Here is a 16,903-nt window from a genome sequence, read left to right on the forward strand (position 1 = left end):
CCATTCTGATACTGCTGTTGCAGTCACTGTTTGCCTTTTCTCATGGCTTACCCTGTATTTTCATGCCATTCATTTCTCATGAGCCATGTAAACTATATCTGAAGATTCAACCTCACATGGAGTGGGTTCTCTTATGTTCTATGTAGAACATGCCATCTGTCTGACTTTGCCTTTTCAAAATAGAAATCTGCACCTTGGTGGATTTTTGTAATACCTCTTGAGTAACTACACAGTTCATGGACAGATCACATGGTAGAATTTGATATTTGTGTGAGGAGACTTTGACAGTCTAACAGAGATACTTGAAAAAATATTTTTGCTTTATTATTATTTTATTTGGGTTTTATGTGACCAACACAGCTTGGTGCCTAATTGATAAATGAAGGAAAAGCTATACATATTTTTTAAATTTGTCCAAAAAAAAAAAGATCTTAAATGTGTGAAGTCAATTTTTATGCTGCCCCATTTGCTTTGAACTAAATACAATCAAGAGCAACAATTTGTTTCCATATAACTTTGGTCAAACATATTAGATATTTTTCCACAATCTCCTCACAATATTGTGAGATTTTTTTATCCGTCCATGCTGCTAGAGCCACTACTACTAAGGATCAATAAAGTACAAGTCTAAGTCTAAGTCTAAGTCTACTTTGCTTCCACACACATCTTTCACCCTTGTTCACAAATCAGTTGCAGAATTTAGATTAGGGCTTTCCGATGGGTTCTCCAAAAATATTGAGTATGTTGTCCTGAAGCCTCTCTGTACCTAATTTGGTGGTATTCTTAAGACATTGTCCTTTTGGAAGATAAGTTCTTGTCCAAACTGTAATTTCCTGTTTGTCTTTAGGTGTTGCTATAATTTTGTCCACATAGGTTTTTTTCTCTGCCATCTACAATGAAAAATGGACCAGTTTCATCGGCAGAAAGACACATACACCAACTGATACTGCCGCAATAATAATTCTATGTTTCATGTTCTTACACTTGAAAACTTACTAAAAAAAATCCTTTTCATTAAGTGCATCTACATTTTTATTTGTATATTTTGTTTGAGTCATGTCTTCTTCCTGAGTGGCCAGTATATTTTAGCACCAGATATATTGTATGGTGGATAATGACATTCTCATGGCAGTTTCAGCCAGCAACCTCAAAAGGTCTTTTGATGTTGTTCAGTCAGTGACCTAAACCTTTTGCATAAAAACATGATGGGACACAGAACCTTCTTGTTCTCTTCTCCTTCTTGAATGTTATTATGTGTAGATTATATATAAGACACAGAACTTGTGAAGTTGCACATTGCTCCTGCTGATGACTTAACTTGATTTATTTAGATTTTTTTATAATGTCACTCAATGTAGCAGAGGATTTGCGGTGTTACCTTAAAATAAATCAATAGTCTTGATCCAGTCTCACTGAGCTGGGGCTTTTTTTGCAACAAAGAATGGAGAAAAACCTTCAGTATCTGGATGTGACCAAGCTGAAACATACGACAACTGCAATTTTGACAGATCTGGCTGTACAGATAATTAAATTTGCAAAGTATAGACTAGAGAGACTGCATTTTTATGCAACACTCTTCTGATTTTGTTGTTTTGTAAAATAATAAATAAAACTCATGCGTCATGTGTTTTTCATTTTACAATTATGCAGTACTTTGTTTCAGTACACCAAATATAATCCCCATAAAATAAAATGCAGTCTGTGGTTGTAGCAGGACAAAATATGAATAAAATTAGATATATAAATATTTTTGCACTGCATTGTATTTATCATTTTCTGAATACAACCGTGCTTAAGATTATTCCTCAGACATTCAAATGTGTCACAAATGCTTTGCAATCAGTCTTGTCTTTCTCGACACGCAGAAGACTCTGAGACCATAAAATTGACCCAACCCAAACAGATGGCAGTCAAATTTTGACTTTGCACTGTCCAATTTGTTTTCAAAAGGGAAAAGAATCAAATTCGTTTTGAAAGAATAGTACACATTTGCATTAAGATGGTTTGTACAATAATTGGGGATGATTGTGATTTCTTGTGGTATCATTACTATAATGTTCTCAAAACTACAGGTTGATTGGTTTGTTGCTTTTTATTAAACCAGCCTTTTCATTTGTTTTTCAACAGGACAGCTATGTTTGTTCAGCATTTTTTCAAGTTTCTTTGTTTGCCTGTGCACATCATACCACATCAAAAGTTTGTGATCGGCTATTGTGGTGGTACAAATAGAAGATTATGCCTGTAGGCTGAATAGGAGGTCAGCACAGGCTGTCTATCTCCAAAGAACATCCTGTCTTTAACTAGAGCTCTCACGAGCATGCCGTGCACGCACAAACACAGCACACTTCATTTTTAATTCAATATGCAAATTGAAACTGCAGTTCATTTGCTGATGAAAGGGGATTCATGCTCAATTATATCTTAATGGGTTGGATATAACAGCTTGCTCAGGCCAACAGATTTTCATTAGATGATTTTTTATTAGGTCAAATGTGTCTTAAATAACCTGAATTTACTAAAGTAAAAGTGAAATGATCTAACCTAAACCAAAGGGCTGCCTTCCTACCTCATTTCATCACTACGTCCATGTATCAGCTATGTTGGAAGCTGGAAATTCACAGTTGTTGCATATTTTTTATGTTGCCCAAAAATTCTGCAAGCACAATGTTAAAATGTGTACCATTGCCTTTTTTGAGCCGTATTTATGTTAGAAAAAAATAACTGTTTTAGGTAGATAATCTGATTTCACACAAAGAGCAGTTTTCAAGTGATGAGTTCATTCATTATGGGAAAAAAGCTACCCAAACCTGTAAAACTTAAATGCCCCAAACCTAATGGTTAGAGTTGGCATGGCAACAATTGTTATGTGTGTTTTTGTGAGATTATTAACAATGCGCTTTTATAATTATTGTGGAGGAATTTTATCCACTTTTTGCACAGTTTTTTTAATAAGTCAAAGTGGTTTTTTGTTTTTTTTCAAGCATGAATGTCTGGTTTTAAGTGATGACACAGCTTCTCCATCAGACTATAAGCCAAGACTCAAACACTAAAATCTCTTGTTTTTATTTGAGCCTTTTGGAAAAGGACTTTCTGTTGTGCTTTGGATCACTGTCCTGCTGCTTAACCCCTGGTCAAATTTAAGATAAACGGCTGGACATTGTTGTTCAGGATTTTCAGGCAGAGAGCAGAATTCATGTCTCCATCAACTACAGTGACACATCCAAGTACTGAAGTAACAAAGCAGCCTAAACCTTCAGACTATACCGCCATGTTTGACTGTCAGAGTGAGGTTTTTTTCTAAACTGCTGTGTGAGTTTCTCCATATTCTCCCCAAAATCTTAGTACACATAAAATGCCAATGACATACACTGACATGTGGTGTTGTACCATAACAAAATGATTAAAAGATCAAGTGGTATGACTACTTTTGCAAGTCACAAAAATACATTAATTCAGAAAAATCTAGATAACTTAAGTTTTCAGCAAGACCATAATGATGGTGATACTCTATGTAGTTGGACAGGGTTTTTTTAAAATAATTATTTGATTCCTAAAAAATGTTCCACTAAACTAAAATGCATACACTCCTGATCAAAATCTTAAGACCAGTCCAAAAATTGCAAGAATTAGCATTTTGCACCATTGAATCTTAAGAAGGTTCTAAGTAGAGCTTCACAATGTTAAAAAGACAAATCAGTGCAAGAGACAAGAACATTTGAGCAGGGAATTGTCTGAAAACTGCATTTACACTCAAACATGATTTTTTCAGCTGATCAAAAGTTTAAGGCCATAGTCTTTAAAATCCAAAAGCTGTGCAAACATCTGGATTCCATGTCATTTTCTGTGAAGTCTTTACACTGTCAAGACCTCCTGATGGCAAAAGCAAAAAAGCTCACTGACTTTGAACGTGGTAGGATTGTTGAGCTGCATAAGCAAGGCCTCTCACAACGTGCCATCGCTGCTGAGGTTGGACGCAGTAAGACAGTCATTTTGCATTTTTTAAACGATCCTGAGGGTTATGGAACAAAAAAGTCAAGTGGTAGACCCAAAAAAATTTCACCAGCTCTGAGCCGCAGGATCCGATTGGCTGTCCGTCAAGACACGGGACGATCCTCTACCCAAATTAAGGCCATTACTGGTGCTGACTGCAGCCCAATAACCATCAGACGGCATCTGCGAGAGAAGGGCTTCAGAAACAAAAACCGTCTTCAAAGGCCACGTCTTCTTCAACGCCACAGAATTGCCCGTTTGGACTTTGCAAGGGTGCACCAAACATGGGACATTGAAAGGTGGAAGAAAGTTGTCTTCTCTGATGAGAAAAAATTTAACCTTGATGGTCCTGATGGCTTCCAACGTTACTGGCATGACAGGGAGATCCCACCTGAGATGTTTTCTACACGGCACAGTGGTGGGGGCGCCATCATGATTTGGGGTGCGTTTTCCTTCAATGGAACAATGGAGCTTCAGGTTGTGCAGGGGCGTCAAACAGCAGCTGGCTATGTGGAGATGTTGCAGCGGGCATCCCTCATGACTGAGGGCCCTCGTCTGTGTGGTAATGATTGGGTTTTTCAACAGGACAATGCTGCAGTTCACAATGCCCGCCTGACAAAGGAGTTCTTCCAAGAGAATAACATCACTCTTTTGGACCATCCTGCATGTTCCCCGGATCTAAACCCAATTGAGAACATTTGGGGATGGATGGCAAGGGAAGTTTACAAAAATGGACATCAGTTCCAGACAGTGGATGCCCTTCGTGAAGCCATCTTCAACACTTGGAGCAACGTTCCCACTAGCCTCCTGGAAACACTGGCAGCAAGCATGCCTAAACGATTGTTTGAAGTCATCAACAAGAATGGTGGAGCTACTCATTACTGAGTCCTTTTTTTTGACACTTTGTTTCTGTTTTGGGGGGTTTTCGGGTTTTTTTGAGCTATGGTCTTAAACTTTTGATCAGCTGAAAAAATCATGTTTGAGTATAAATGCAGTTTTCAATTAATTCCCCGCTCAAAAGGTTTTGTCTCTTACGCTGATTTCTTCTTTTAACATTGTGAAGCTCTACTTAGAACCTTCTTAAGATCCAATAGTGCAAAATGCAAATTCTTGCCATTTTTGGACTTGTCTTAAGATTTTGATCAGGAGTGTATATGAAAAAGCTAAATTTGTTGCTTCTCATTGCTTAGAATGATTGACACAACCTTTGAAAATGAAGTGTTTAAACGTTCTAATGTCAAAAGTAATAATATGGCATAGCTTTTGTGAAAAATAGCACAGAAAAACCATGAGTTAAAAACACTATCTTTTAAATGTAAAGCATGCTAACCTTTTGGATATTTAAAGAAAATGGGAGAGGAAAACAAGAATGTGTTACGTCCTTCAGTCCTTGTTTATTCTCCGCCAGCCACAAACTGCTCACTGATGACTGGGCGCACACTGCACTCTCCGTCAATACCATTATGTTGGAGGGGAACCCCCTGCTTTCAAGCTGGGCGGCTTGGTTGGCTCTTCTCACTATACGGCCTGAACAGCTTGAAAATTAGATATGCAGGAGGGTAGGTGTGGGGGAGGGGGGCTTAGCAGCACCAGCCGTGAAACACAGGTAGTGTTCAATAGCAGCAGACCAATGCTGCATTGCGCTCCTCCTGAGCAGGTCGGTTCGCCGAGGGACAACATCCACTCAGCAGTGTGTAGGAGGAGGTGGTGGATACTGCTGCTCACAAAGAAACAACAGAACAGAACGGTGTCTGAATACAAATCATTGCTGCTACAAAAACACATTGAAATTGTAGAAGGGTAATCTGAACCTCATAAAAGACCACAAAAATCAATCTTTTTGGTAATTTTTGTCAGCCTTGAGCTGTTTTGTTGTTCATACATATATTGTGTAAACAGTCCCTCATTTACATCTTCCTGTCAATATAAGCTGGGTATTAACAGGAAGATGAACACAAGAACATTAAAAAGTTGAATTGAAGAAAGAAGGGTGTTAGAAAAAGGTACTTGAGCAAAGGGTGTTGATGTCAGTCTTGAAATGGTTGGGAAGCAAAGTTCATTCAAGAAAAAAAAAATCTAACAAGTTGTGGACTCCAGCAAGAGTCTGGGCTTCAAGATCTCTGACTCCAGACTCCATACTCCAGTGGAACATTCCTCACTGTTGTATATGTTTTCGATTTGTGGATATTGGCTCTCGATGTGGTTCACTGGAGTCCCAAAGTCTTAGAAATGTAATCCAGATCTCAGTGAACCTTGTTTTTTTTTAATTAATCTATTTGTGAGTCTCTGTAGATGCAGTGCGCTTGCATTTATTTTACCCTTCATGTGAATAAGGTTCTATTTTGACATGTTTTTTTATTCCTAAAGTTTGTAGCAGCAGAACTAAAGTATGGCTATTGAAGCTAAGCAAAAAAAAAAAAATCGAATGTGTTTTATTTCTATGTACATAGAAAAGACGCAAGAAAAGATTTTTATTCATCTGAAACATTTCAACGTTACAAAAAAGGGATGCCAGAGGGGATTTATAAAGGAGCAAGCGCACGCAACTGTGTTTCCCTTGATCTCCATGTTTCTGATAAGGAAAAAAAACAAAAAACAAGTATAGCTCTATAAACAATATAACCTATAGAACATGGTGGTGCATTTAAAAACACCAGCAGGGTATGTTGTGGTCATGTGCTGCATTTGAGATCTTTTAATCTACTTCATGTTGCAAGACAGGTTCTGTTTAAGTGATATTTTGATTGTATGCATCTAGTACTAATCAGACCTGGGAATATTTAGTGATGTTCAACTCCAAGAGTCATTATGTCATAATTTAAGAGGATAGGTCAGGGAAGGAATGAACACCTTATTAATTTGCACAACTTTTATTTATAAAATTTAAAAGAGGAGACAAGCTACATTTTTCAGTCTGTTGTAAAAACATTATTATCGTAATTATTATTATTATTTAGATTCTGTTAATTCTACGTATACAAATCGCTGATTGCTTCTCTCCTAAAACTTTATTCTGACTTTTGATTCGGCACCCACATTAGTTTCAGTGAGACCCATTTGGCGAGCCCTTCATAAACTTTCTAGAAGCGCCCCTGTTTATAAGAAGGAACGGAGCTTTTCTGCACTTGCCCCGGCGAAAAAGAGCTGCACCAGCAGAAATCCTGCCTGAATCCTACATGCACTGACTCGTCTTAGAGCCAGATCACTCCTTTTCTCCCCCGTCGCTCTTTGTCCCCCTGTATGAATATGTGAATAAAGATATTTCCCCACCAGGAGCTGTCAACGGCCGGGACAGCAAGCCATTTAATCTTCCTATGACAGGAGAGAGGGGCTGAGGTCTGTCCCCGGTAACCGACACACACACGAACCCATACACACACACAGAGAGAGAGGGAGAGAGAGACAGAGAGGTGGAGAGAGAGAGAGCGACCCAACACCGCCTCTGCTGCCTCTCCTGTTACAGCTCGGCGATCGAGTTACGGTGAAAATGTTGCAGTAGCGCAGAAGAGAGAGAGAGTGTGTGTAAGAGAGAGAGAGAAAGAGAGAGAGACTGCAGCATCACCGGAGACCGGAGGCAGCAGCAGTCCCGAGCAGTGCAGGTGAGAGGGAGGGGAAAAAAAGCTGGAGGAGGAGGAGTGAGCGAGTGAGAGAATGCGGGACTCTTGGAAGAAATACGCATCTGCTCTCGGTCCACCACCGCTGCATGTTTGCTTCCATCTACCCATCCATCCCTAGGACGGAATACTCTAATCTATGCCGAGTAACGGGGCAATCCCACCAAAATAGGGGGACACAACAGTTTTTTTTTTCTTTTATTTTGGTGGGGAGAAGCGATTTGAAGAAACTCGCTCTCGTCCTCTTCTTCTAACTTGCGTAAAGGAATCTGAGTGCTTGGCACGTTGCTCCACTGCGGGAAACGCGGAGGGTTCAGAAGGTAAGAAAAAAGACTCAGCAGAAGCATCTTTTTTCGCAAGCAAAGCTTTGTGATAATTTTTGAGCGACTGTTTTTACCCCGAACTGATTGGTGTTTCTTTTATTTAAAATAATAATAATAATTTCTTCTTTTTCTCGCTTCTTTTGTGTAGTGGTGCTGCATTGCAGTTTCTATCTGAAAAGCCTCTGTCCCGAGTGTGACTGGAATCAAAAGAACTTCCAAATGGGCATTATAAATTGATAAGAGCCTATTCAGGATAGCTCCTATGGCTTAAAGAAGAATGTAAAGAGTGAAGTGGATTTAATCACAGGTTGATTAATAGAAAGCATGATGGACTTTTCTTTTTTTTTTTTTTTTTACATCCTTATGGCTTAAAGAAACAAGTAAGAATGCAGAAATATTTTTATAGAAGTTGAAAACCCACTACCGAGTGTAGGAGGAGAGAATAAAAAAAGAAAAGAAAGAAAGGATCTGCTGAAGTGAACTACACTGAAGCTTTTTCCCGGACTCCAGGCGGCAGTCCGCAGAGAGCGATAGAGAAGGTAAGAAAGGATAAATCAGACACCCACGCTGTGAAGCTGCACCAGACCACAAAACACCAATAAACTAAGAGAGGAGCCCACAGCTGGGGAGTGAGGAGGAAGGAAGCAAAAAGGAGCCATGCCGAGCCTTGGTGCAGTGCACTCTGTGGTGTTGCTGCTGCAGCTGCTGACTCAGCTACCGGCTGCCGACTCAGCTCTCCGGTACCGGGTGGCGGAGGAGGGCCCGCCGGATGTGAGGATAGGCAACGTGGCAGTCGATCTGGGCTCTAACAACGGAGACGTCACCTTTGCCCTGGAGAGTGGCTCAGAGTACTTCAAGATCGACAACGTGACAGGTGAGCTTACTACAGGCCCAAGGCGCATAGACCGAGAGAAGCTCCCACAGTGCCAGATGATCTTCGATGAGAATGAGTGTTTCTTGGACTTTGAGGTGTCAGTTATAGGACCACTGCAGAGCTGGGTAGACCTCTTCGAAGGTCGAGTTGTCATCACAGACATCAATGACAACACGCCCTCCTTCCCCTCACCTGTCCTGCAGCTCTCAGTTGAGGAGAACCGCCCCATTGGGACTCTGTACCTGCTTCCCACAGCCACAGACAGGGACTTTGGACGGAATGGCATTGACCGCTATGAACTTATCCAAGATAATGGAGCCGGGTCAAGTTCAACGAGGCGCACAGCAGGAGGAAACCCCATTACTAGAGTGGATGGACTAGACCGCAGGGGCAGAAGTGGTGATAGTGGAGGAGGAGCGAGGAGCAGTGTGTTTGAGCTGCAAGTAGCAGACATACCAGATGGTGAGAAGCAGCCTCAGCTCATTGTGAAGGGCACATTGGATCGAGAGCAGAAGGACTCATATGAGCTTGTCCTCAAAGTTCGAGATGGAGGGAACCCACCACGTTCCTCCCAAGCTCTGCTCCGGGTTTCTATAACTGATGTGAATGATAACAGTCCACAATTTGAGAGGTCCACGTATGAAGCTGAGATGACTGAAAATGCTCCTCCAGGCACACCTGTTCTCCAAGTCAGAGCCTCTGACCGGGACATTGGAGTAAATGGGCAGGTGGAGTACGTCTTTGGAGCTGCCACGGAAAATGTCAGGCGACTCCTGCGGCTGGATGAGGCAACTGGTTGGTTGAGCGTTCTTCACAGGATTGACAGGGAAGAGGTGGCCCAGCTGAAGTTCACAGTGATGGCCAGGGACCGGGGTCAGCCTCCACGGACCGATCGTACCACGGTAGTTTTGGCCGTTCGGGATGAAAATGACAATGTTCCAGTTGTGGAGATCAGAAAGATCGGACGGATCCTTGTACGGGATGGGGCTGCGCTGGTGCCAGAGAACGTTCTGGTGGACACGCCTGTCGCTCTAGTTCAGGTGTCAGATCGAGACCAGGGAGAGAACGGGGCGGTGACCTGCACTGTGGTAGGAGATGTCCCATTCACTCTGAAACCAGCAGGCGAGACACTACTCCCACCCCCACCTGCAGATGAAGCCTTTGACAGGTAAGCTAAACTAAAGGTAGCCCTTCAAAGTAACATTCTGGATCAATCAACCATAACATTATGTCCACGACGGACACCCTGACCAAACAAATTGTGATGCTCTTTATATTGTGACTCCTTTGTTGCAGTACCTACATTGCTTTATTTAGCTATTTGAGCTACAATAACTTGTGTGCTTGATCGGCCAATATTCATTCATTCTTTTGCTGGCTCACAACATTGTACAATGCAGAGCAAGTTGCTGATGCAGTTGTCAATTTTGCTCTAGTCAAGCTTGCAAAAATCCTTACATTTTTCCTGCTTCTAATACATCTACTTTGAGAACACAAAGCTCATCCATGGCATAATCTATCCCAACCACTTACAGGTGCCATCAATAATGCTTTAACTTTTGGCAGAGGTTATGACTGATCTGTGTTTGTTGAATAGTTGCAAACAGACTTATAAAACCCACACTGGGTTTCACTAATCCCTTCACCGCATTTAATCAATAAGTCCGCAACTGATATTAAATCTTTTAGGAAGATTCTCAGATACCTCAAAGTACATGTGTCTGAAAACGTATACCTTTTGAAAGATATGAGGCTTCAAAAAAGTTCAAAATGATTGCTTTAAAATTAAGGATGTAGAAACTTTAATAAAAAATGAGAGATTACACTTATTGTAATTGTAGAAGTACCACTTAGTACCATATTGGATTTGCCAGCAAATGCTTTAAACAGGGTATTATAATATTTTTATATCCTTGCACCCTGCCATCTGTTTTTTAAAGAGATATGCCTCAAGAACTGTATGGGAATTACAGCAATGTCACTCTTCTGCTAATGCTACAGAGTGGTTAAGCTGTCATACAGTTTGTAAACTTTGGTTACAAATATCTATGGAGGTGAAGGGATTTACATTTTTTAATGTCACTTTTGCTTCAAAGACTCCAAATGTCAAAGCTCAGTCATTTGTGAGAACATTGCCTAAAGGCGTGAGGGTGAGAAGTCACGGCCCCTTTTTGGGTTATTAACTGCCCTCAAACACTGTAAGACCTGTACACCGAGACTTGTGATTTTCAATCCTGGGGTTTTCCTTCACTGAAGAAAATCGCTAAAGCTTAAATCCTGTGAGTGTTCTATCAAAATCAATAGGGTAATTTGATTAAAATGTCACAGTCACAGATTTTTATTTTTTTTTACTAAGAATGTCTCAGGAGATTGCAGCAATCATTCACAGTCTTTGAAATGATTGTATGCTAAAGAAAAACAAATTATTAAATAATTTGCTCAAATCAATATTTTTTGATTAAATGAAATAATTAACTGTAGTTTCTTAATTTATTGACATTTGTAGACAATTAGCAAGCAAAAACGCCGTTCAAAACATTATTACCAAATTCAAGCAGTTAGAAATCTACTTTATAACAAGCATATCAGAAGGCGTTTTTTTAAAGTAGTTGGTCATGTTTGAATACATCATGACCCTGAGTTTAATGAAATTAAACTTAGCAAATATTTCACTATTTTATGATGTATCATACACTGTAAGAAAACATTAAACATCAAAAGAACAACCAAATGATGAAAGGCATAGCAATGACCTTGTTTGACCACATTAAGGAACAAAACAGATATTGTTTCCATTTAAAGCAGCTTCTGTACTGATGATATCTTTTCTTTCTCCTGTCTCCACAGAAACAAGAAAAAATATTTCTTACATACTTCAGCCTTGCTGGACTACGAGGCCACGAAAGAGTACAGTGTAACCATTGTGGCAGTAGATTCTGGCAGCCCCAGTCTATCCAGTAACAGTTCCTTGATGGTGCGGGTGGTAGACATCAATGATCATGCTCCAATCTTTGCCCAGAGCAATGTGGAGGTCCACTTTGCCGAGAACAATGGACCTGGTGAAAGGGTGGTCACTGTAGTAGCCACAGATGCAGACAGTGGCAAAAATGCTGAAATTGCATATTCCTTGGATCCTGCCTCTAACGGACCTTTTTACATAGATGTAGATAATGGAGATATCCGAGCTACGGGGATTCTTGACCGTGAGCAAAGAGAGAGGTATGAGTTGCGAGTAATTGCAAAGGACAAAGGAACACCCTCTCTGCAAGGCTCTGCAACCGTTGTTGTACAAGTGACTGATCGTAATGACAATGCACCAAAGTTTGTTCAAGAAATCTTCACGTTCTATGTAAAGGAGAACCTGCTCGCCAACAGTCCAGTCGGCATGGTTACAGTGACCGATGCAGACGAAGGTGAGAACGCGGAGCTCAGCCTGTTCGTAGAGGTAGACGGGGCAGATGGAAAGACGACGGGGGACAAGGTGGAGGGAGAAGATAGCAGGAATGAGCGAGAAGAGTTATTCTCCATTGAGAACAACACCGGAACAATCTTTTCTGCTGCATCCTTTGACCGTGAAAAGCTTTCCACGTACACCTTCCGTGTTCGGGCTGTGGATGGAGGGGAACCCCGGAAAACTGCCACTGCCACAGTCTCGCTTTTTGTGACAGATGAAAATGACAATGCGCCTTCGATTACGTCTCCCGCCAATGAGTCCTACACTCTCCTACCACCTGCCAGCAGTGCTCGCACCATTGTCAGGACTGTAACGGCCATAGACTCAGACACTGGGCCAAACGCTGACCTTCGCTATGCATTAGTGGGGGGAAATCCATTCAGACTATTTGAGATTGGCCACACCAATGGAGTTATCACTCTAGCAGAGCCTCTGGAGCGGCGCCACAGAGGTCTTCATCGTTTGGTTGTACGAGTCAACGACAGTGGCATCCCTTCGCTTTGTGCCACCGCACTGGTTCACGTCTTCATCAATGAGAGCTTGGCGAATGCCACCCTAGTGGATGCACAGGTAATTCTTATGCTTCAATATATGTTAGTGCAAACAGATTTCTAAATACTTACCCATACATACAAGCTTTAAACACCTTGTAATATTCAGGAATAATTGGAGGTTTCTCTGTCATATCTATTTGTATACTGCTGAAGGGTGGTGATGATAATTCCTGTGCAAATTATTTATTTGGTAACGTTATTTACATGGTAACGTTACATCTTGTAGCCTTCACAGTGTTGTGGTTTTCAACAAAAACTGGACACATAATTCTGTATATATTTGTGCAAGATTGAAAACAATCCTCTGGCAATCTGCTTTGTAGTTTAGACTGTTGCTGGAGCTTGTTCTTTGTCCGGTATGTATTATTGTAATGGCTGTGGTTCAAATAACTGTTATGACTGAAGTGGTTCTTTTTTATGGTACATTGAGCTCAGAGCTGAGCGCTTTAGGTGTGGTTGTGTGTATATGCATGCGTCAGAGCAAGAGAGAGCGTGAGAGAGCATTAGGGTTAAGTCTTTAGGAGAAGCAAGAGGGAGGAAGAGGAGTCTGTCCCAGTTTTGGACTTGTAATAGAACATGCTGAAGTATCTTTAAACATTTGAATAGAAGTTCAAGCTAAAGAAGTTTCTCTTCACTATATTCCTTCTTATTGATTAGGTTTTGAGGTCAGTAGCATGTTAGATTCAGTTCTGAGCACAGCAGGGTCAGTATTTGTTTAGCAAAACAAATTGTTGCTAAAATGGAAAAGGGATCTCTAAAAGTATTTGCCATCATTACTGCATGAGTCTGTGTGGTCTCCTTGAACAGAAGACTTTTACATAAAATTAGAACTGAATTGAAAGAGCCACCCCATCTGCAGAGGTAATTGACAAGACTCGGAGACATTACTGAGATACTAGAAATAACTAGAACATTATGTGTTCCAATTCAGCCTATGCCTTGCTGGTTTAAATCTTTCCTTCTGCTCTGCTCTCGCATTAATTGAATCTGCCTCCAATTATGGTTTAAAAATGTTCAATTAAGCTATAAATGCTGGCAGGTTATAATTACTAAAGCTTAATCTCTGGTGTGAAAAACAGGTAATTTGTATTGACTTATAATTAAATTGTCTCAATGGCCTTGTAGTTCCTTTGTTTGTTCTGAAACAAAACACTTGTGGTTTTGAGTCGCACTTTAGACTCGGTTTTTAACACAGTTTGCTCGTATTCCTACAAGTATATAAGGTCTTCATTTGTCAGGTCTGTGCATGCAAAGACCTGACTTTAACTCTGTATTAGCTTGGAGACATTTATGAGGAAGGTGCATTTCAATGTAATTTGTGGGGGGAAGGAGAGTTTATGTGGCCACCACAAATAGAACATAAATGAAGAGGAAGTAAAATAATACTTATTTTTATTTTTTTTAATTATTACTAAGAGTCTAAAAAGGGTGGCACACCTTTGTATTTAGCCTCTTTAATCTGATAACCTGAGATATAATTAAGTGCTACCAACTTCCCACAGAAGTCGACCTGTCTGTGTATTAATCTCAGCATAAATCCAGCTGTTCCAGGAAGGGCTTAGAGGTTTGTAGAGAGCACGACACAGCAGACTGGAATAAAGTTGTGGAGGTTTAATGCAGGGTTTGGTTATTAAGCAGCATTCCAATCTTTGATTATTTTTGTAGAGTATCGTTCAATCTATCAGCTTAATATAGAAAAGGTGTTGCACAGGTGCAACCCTTCCAGAACATGGCTTTCCACCACAACTGGAGGAGAGCATTTTTCTGAGAGATAGCCAAGAAGCCTTTGGTTACTGAAGGATTTGTGCCAGAGCAGTTATTAGTTCTGCACTCAACAAATCTGACCTTAATAGAAGAGTGACAACAATTACACAGTTGCTGAAAGAAATGCATCAAAGTCCCATAGGTAGTTTGCCTCAAGACAAAGACACTAGACAAAGCTCTCATTACTTTTGGAAATATGGTCAAAGAGTCATTTTATTTAAAGAGGCAGTATTATGTAAAATCCTCTTGTTGAGCTTCATGTTATGTTACAATATTATTCCCACCAAAAACAATACCTAGTGTTGATTTATTTTTTTCATGCGTATTTGAGACATCCTTTGATCTTCTGTGGCACCCATTAAGCTGCGCAAAACACTTAGTGGAAGCGAGCAGCACCTTTGACAAAGCTCCTCTTGAGAGCTGCAAGTTTCCAATCTTCCAAGCTTCTGCCTCACAGTGCACACTGCCCCTTCATCTTCCTCACTCAGTTCCTTCAGACTATCCATCAACAACTTACAAATACCTGGTGGATCTGCATTTCATTCTGAGCTTCTTCTTCTTGGTAAAAACATTGTCAAAGTGTTGATAGAGGAACGATGCTTTGATGACTTCTTGAAGGCAGAGTGTCAAATAGAGCAGGAGTTTCTTAAAAAGACAATTTTAAGGCGTTGAATTACAAAGTCAAAATTCTTGTAAGTAATATTTTATATATACAGTATTTTTTATAAAAATTCAAGGTAACATAGTTACTTGATTGTGCTATAAAATGTGACTATGTGCCTGAAAATACATCATACTGCCCCTTTAAGAGCACACAAGAAATAGAGGTTTGTTTCCCTTTGTCTGGCCCACACAAATGACCATTACTGTACAGTTCAAAAGCATTTTTGTCAAAGTCAATTAAAATGTTTGTAGCATAGAATGTGAACACATTTGAAGTTGCTGGTTGCCTTATTTTATGCCCTGAGGTTCTCCTAAAGGCAGCTAAAAATTAAAATCTCCGGGAACTCACTCATTCAGTAAAAATCTGTTTGCTTCTTACACCTTGTCGAGTTTGTCGACTGTCACAAAGCAAAACAGCTAAAACTGCTTTCTGGGATGTATGAGAAACCATGATCCTTATTTTGAATGAGGCTACGTTTCACTTAAGAGTCTTTCAGTGAAAGCCTTTCAGATTTTTTCAAAGAAAGAGAAGCAACTTAGTACAGATAGCAGTTGTAACATTTCTTCACTGGTTATTAGGAAGAGCACCTCATGCATGTGACACTGAAAAGTAAAAAAAAAAGAAAAATCAAGGATGTGAGGATTAGAAGAGAATACTTAGTAAGAGGTAGAATTATCTGCAGCGTGCCTAAATGGCTGCAGCTATTAAATCAAACAATAGGGTGTAATATGGCTAAGCTGGTCTGAAAGCCGCCATTGAGTACAACACGCACAGTTTAGTTTGATTGTAGGGAGGAACTTTGTGGCGTAATTGAGTAGAAGTCATTTAAGACAGAATACCTCCATTTCATAATGAAGTCAAACTGGGTGGTGGACGGATGCCAGATGCAATTAGGGAACGAAAACGGCTGCTACCGCTGCACCACGGCAGCAGAAAATTACTCTGCTCTTTTCTATCTGACCGTACTGAGCAAACCACATGTTTGGTAATTATCTGTAATATTATGCTGCAGGCTTTGAGCTCGAGAAAGTGGAAATTGACATTCTGGACCTTGTGTGTCATTGTTGTCATTTGAATACCTTTGAGGAACTCTGCATATCAGAGTCGGGCTGCATGGATAAGGTGATTGGTGCTTTTCTATTTGTATTTAGGGATCCTGTGCAATTTGGAAAATCTGAAATTTCATTTACAAGTTTACATGTCTGGATAAGCATGATAGAGAAAACAGAGTAGGGAACTTATCTGTATCTCCACTCTTTGTTTCCTGCTTCATTTTCTAAATGCACTCATCGGATTTTACTGTCTGTCTATCTATCCCTCAAAACCATGCCCTCTTTGAGGAAATATGAGGTATATTCATTGTGAACTTTTGTATTTATCCTTCATACAAATATTGGCAAAAATGAACTAGGAACTCTGGAATTTGGAGTCTTTGAACATAGAATTTTGACATAGAAATGTGTAGAAAATCTGTATATTTGTTCTTGGATTAGAGTCTCTGACTTAAGCTTTTTTCTATGTGTTTGATTAACTCCTCCTATGTTACTTTCATACAACAAAGAGCAGTTGTTTGAAAGAAAGAGCAGTACTGCATCAGTCATATTTCCAGCATCTGTGGTAACATATCAATAACCTAGTCCTTGGAGAGTGGAGCAGAGAGACAGTC

At 40.2% G+C, this 16,903-nt stretch overlaps 1 protein-coding gene across 1 annotated transcript in view; it reads left to right on the forward strand.

Moving 5' to 3' along the window:
- Positions 1-7,466: 7,466 nt before the first annotated feature.
- Positions 7,467-16,903, forward strand: part of pcdh7a (protocadherin 7a) — a 57,443-nt gene continuing 48,006 nt past the window's right edge. The window contains exons 1-3 of the mRNA XM_032562470.1: positions 7,467-7,924; positions 8,076-9,969; positions 11,649-12,825. Of these exons, the coding sequence (XP_032418361.1) occupies positions 8,585-9,969; positions 11,649-12,825 (2,562 nt within the window). The 5' untranslated portion in view covers positions 7,467-7,924; positions 8,076-8,584. The remainder of the gene's footprint in view (positions 7,925-8,075; positions 9,970-11,648; positions 12,826-16,903) is intronic.

Source organism: Xiphophorus hellerii, chromosome 5 (genome assembly GCF_003331165.1).
Source record: "Xiphophorus hellerii strain 12219 chromosome 5, Xiphophorus_hellerii-4.1, whole genome shotgun sequence".
NCBI classification, from domain to species: domain Eukaryota; kingdom Metazoa; phylum Chordata; class Actinopteri; order Cyprinodontiformes; family Poeciliidae; genus Xiphophorus; species Xiphophorus hellerii.